The sequence below is a fragment of the Myotis brandtii genome, unplaced genomic scaffold, assembly GCF_000412655.1.
Source record: "Myotis brandtii unplaced genomic scaffold, ASM41265v1 scaffold29, whole genome shotgun sequence".
Taxonomy (NCBI): Eukaryota; Metazoa; Chordata; class Mammalia; order Chiroptera; family Vespertilionidae; genus Myotis; species Myotis brandtii.
In genome coordinates, this window is record NW_005361075.1 from 2137711 (window position 1) to 2139078 (window position 1368).

Genomic DNA, 1368 nt, shown 5'->3' on the forward strand with positions numbered 1-1368 from the left:
CATTCATTCTCCAGCCCATTTGCATGACTAGAGTCATGGGTGTGGTTACTCAGGGAGACCCAGGTCATGAGGGTGAGGGGCCTATTTTGGGAGTGTGCCCAGCTGGGTGTGAGTGATTGGCCATATCCAGGAAATGGACAGAGAGACCTGGGAACCATAACCTGCCTTGTCCTCTTCTGGGTCCCCAGAACACCAAGCTGGAGACTGCAGTGAAGCAATCGGAGGAGCAGGGTGAGACAGCCGTCAGCGATGCCCGCTGCAAGCTGGCCGAGCTGGAGGCCGCCCTGCAGAAGGCCAAGCAGGACATGGCCTGCCTGCTCAAGGAGTACCAGGAGGTGATGAACTCCAAGCTGGGCTTGGACATTGAGATCGCCACCTACAGGCGCCTGCTGGAGGGCGAGGAGCAGAGGTGAGACCCTAGCTGGCCAAGCTGCCATTTCTGCCCCATAAAGGGCCAAGAGTCTGGGATAAACCTGTCTTTTATCACTTTGGGGTAGTGGTCAACTTGGGAGGGCTCTTTCCTCAGACCTCTGCTCCTCCCCTCTTGACTTGCGGACCCAACCCCCAAAATTTGTGGGGCTCTGTCTTCCACTCCGGCCAAGTCACTAATACTGCTCTTTTTCTTCTTTCCTCTCAGGCTGTGTGAAGGCGTTGGGGCCGTGAATGTTTGTAAGTAACATGGGCCCTGTGTGGGTAGATTTACTCTCTTGCTGTAAAGGATGGCAGAGTCTGGAAGGAAGGGTTTCACTGGGACTTAGATATAAAAGGGCTGGCATTCCAACAGAAGGGGTTTGGGGTCTGACAGCAGGAAAGACTATAGCTGTGGGACTGGGTGGACCTGGAGTTGTCAAGTAGAGATACTGTACTTGGGGAGGGGCCTCGTTGGGATGGGATAACTTGCCATCAGAATTTTGACTCAGGCTTTGGGGTTCGCAGGTGTCAGCAGCTCCCGGGGTGGAGTCGTCTGTGGGGACCTCTGTGTGTCAGGCTCTAGGCCGGTGACAGGCAGCGCCTGCAACGCCCCCTGCAGTGGAAACCTGGGGGTGAGCACCGGAATGTGCGCCCCCTGCGGCCCCTGCAATTCCATCACATCTTGTGGACTGGGCACTGGAGGAGTGGGCTCCTGTGGCATCAGTTCCTGCGGCGTAGGCTCCTGTGTCAGCAGCTGCCGCAAGTGTTAGGTGTCCCAGCTCAAGCCCCGACCAGCATCTCTCCCTCCCAGCAGGGCCTGGTCCAGCCCTGGGGGGAGCAAGCACTGGGTTATTTCTCCTGCACTTTGAAAGGTCCGTCCTGCTCCTAGACTCTTCTGTGTATCTGTGATCACCTCTTCCTATGCTCTGCCCCCACCCACCCACCCCACGCTGGGAA

The 1368-nt window shown here is 57.2% G+C and overlaps 1 protein-coding gene across 1 annotated transcript in view; it reads left to right on the forward strand.

Moving 5' to 3' along the window:
- The window catches only part of LOC102261888 (keratin, type II cuticular Hb1-like), a 4976-nt gene extending 3795 nt beyond the window's left edge, over window positions 1-1181 (forward strand). Inside the window, exons 4-6 of the mRNA XM_005869284.1 lie at window positions 189-409; window positions 638-669; window positions 937-1181. Coding sequence (XP_005869346.1) covers window positions 189-409; window positions 638-669; window positions 937-1181 — 498 coding nt within the window. The remainder of the gene's footprint in view (window positions 1-188; window positions 410-637; window positions 670-936) is intronic.
- The last annotated feature ends 187 nt before the right edge of the window (window positions 1182-1368 follow it).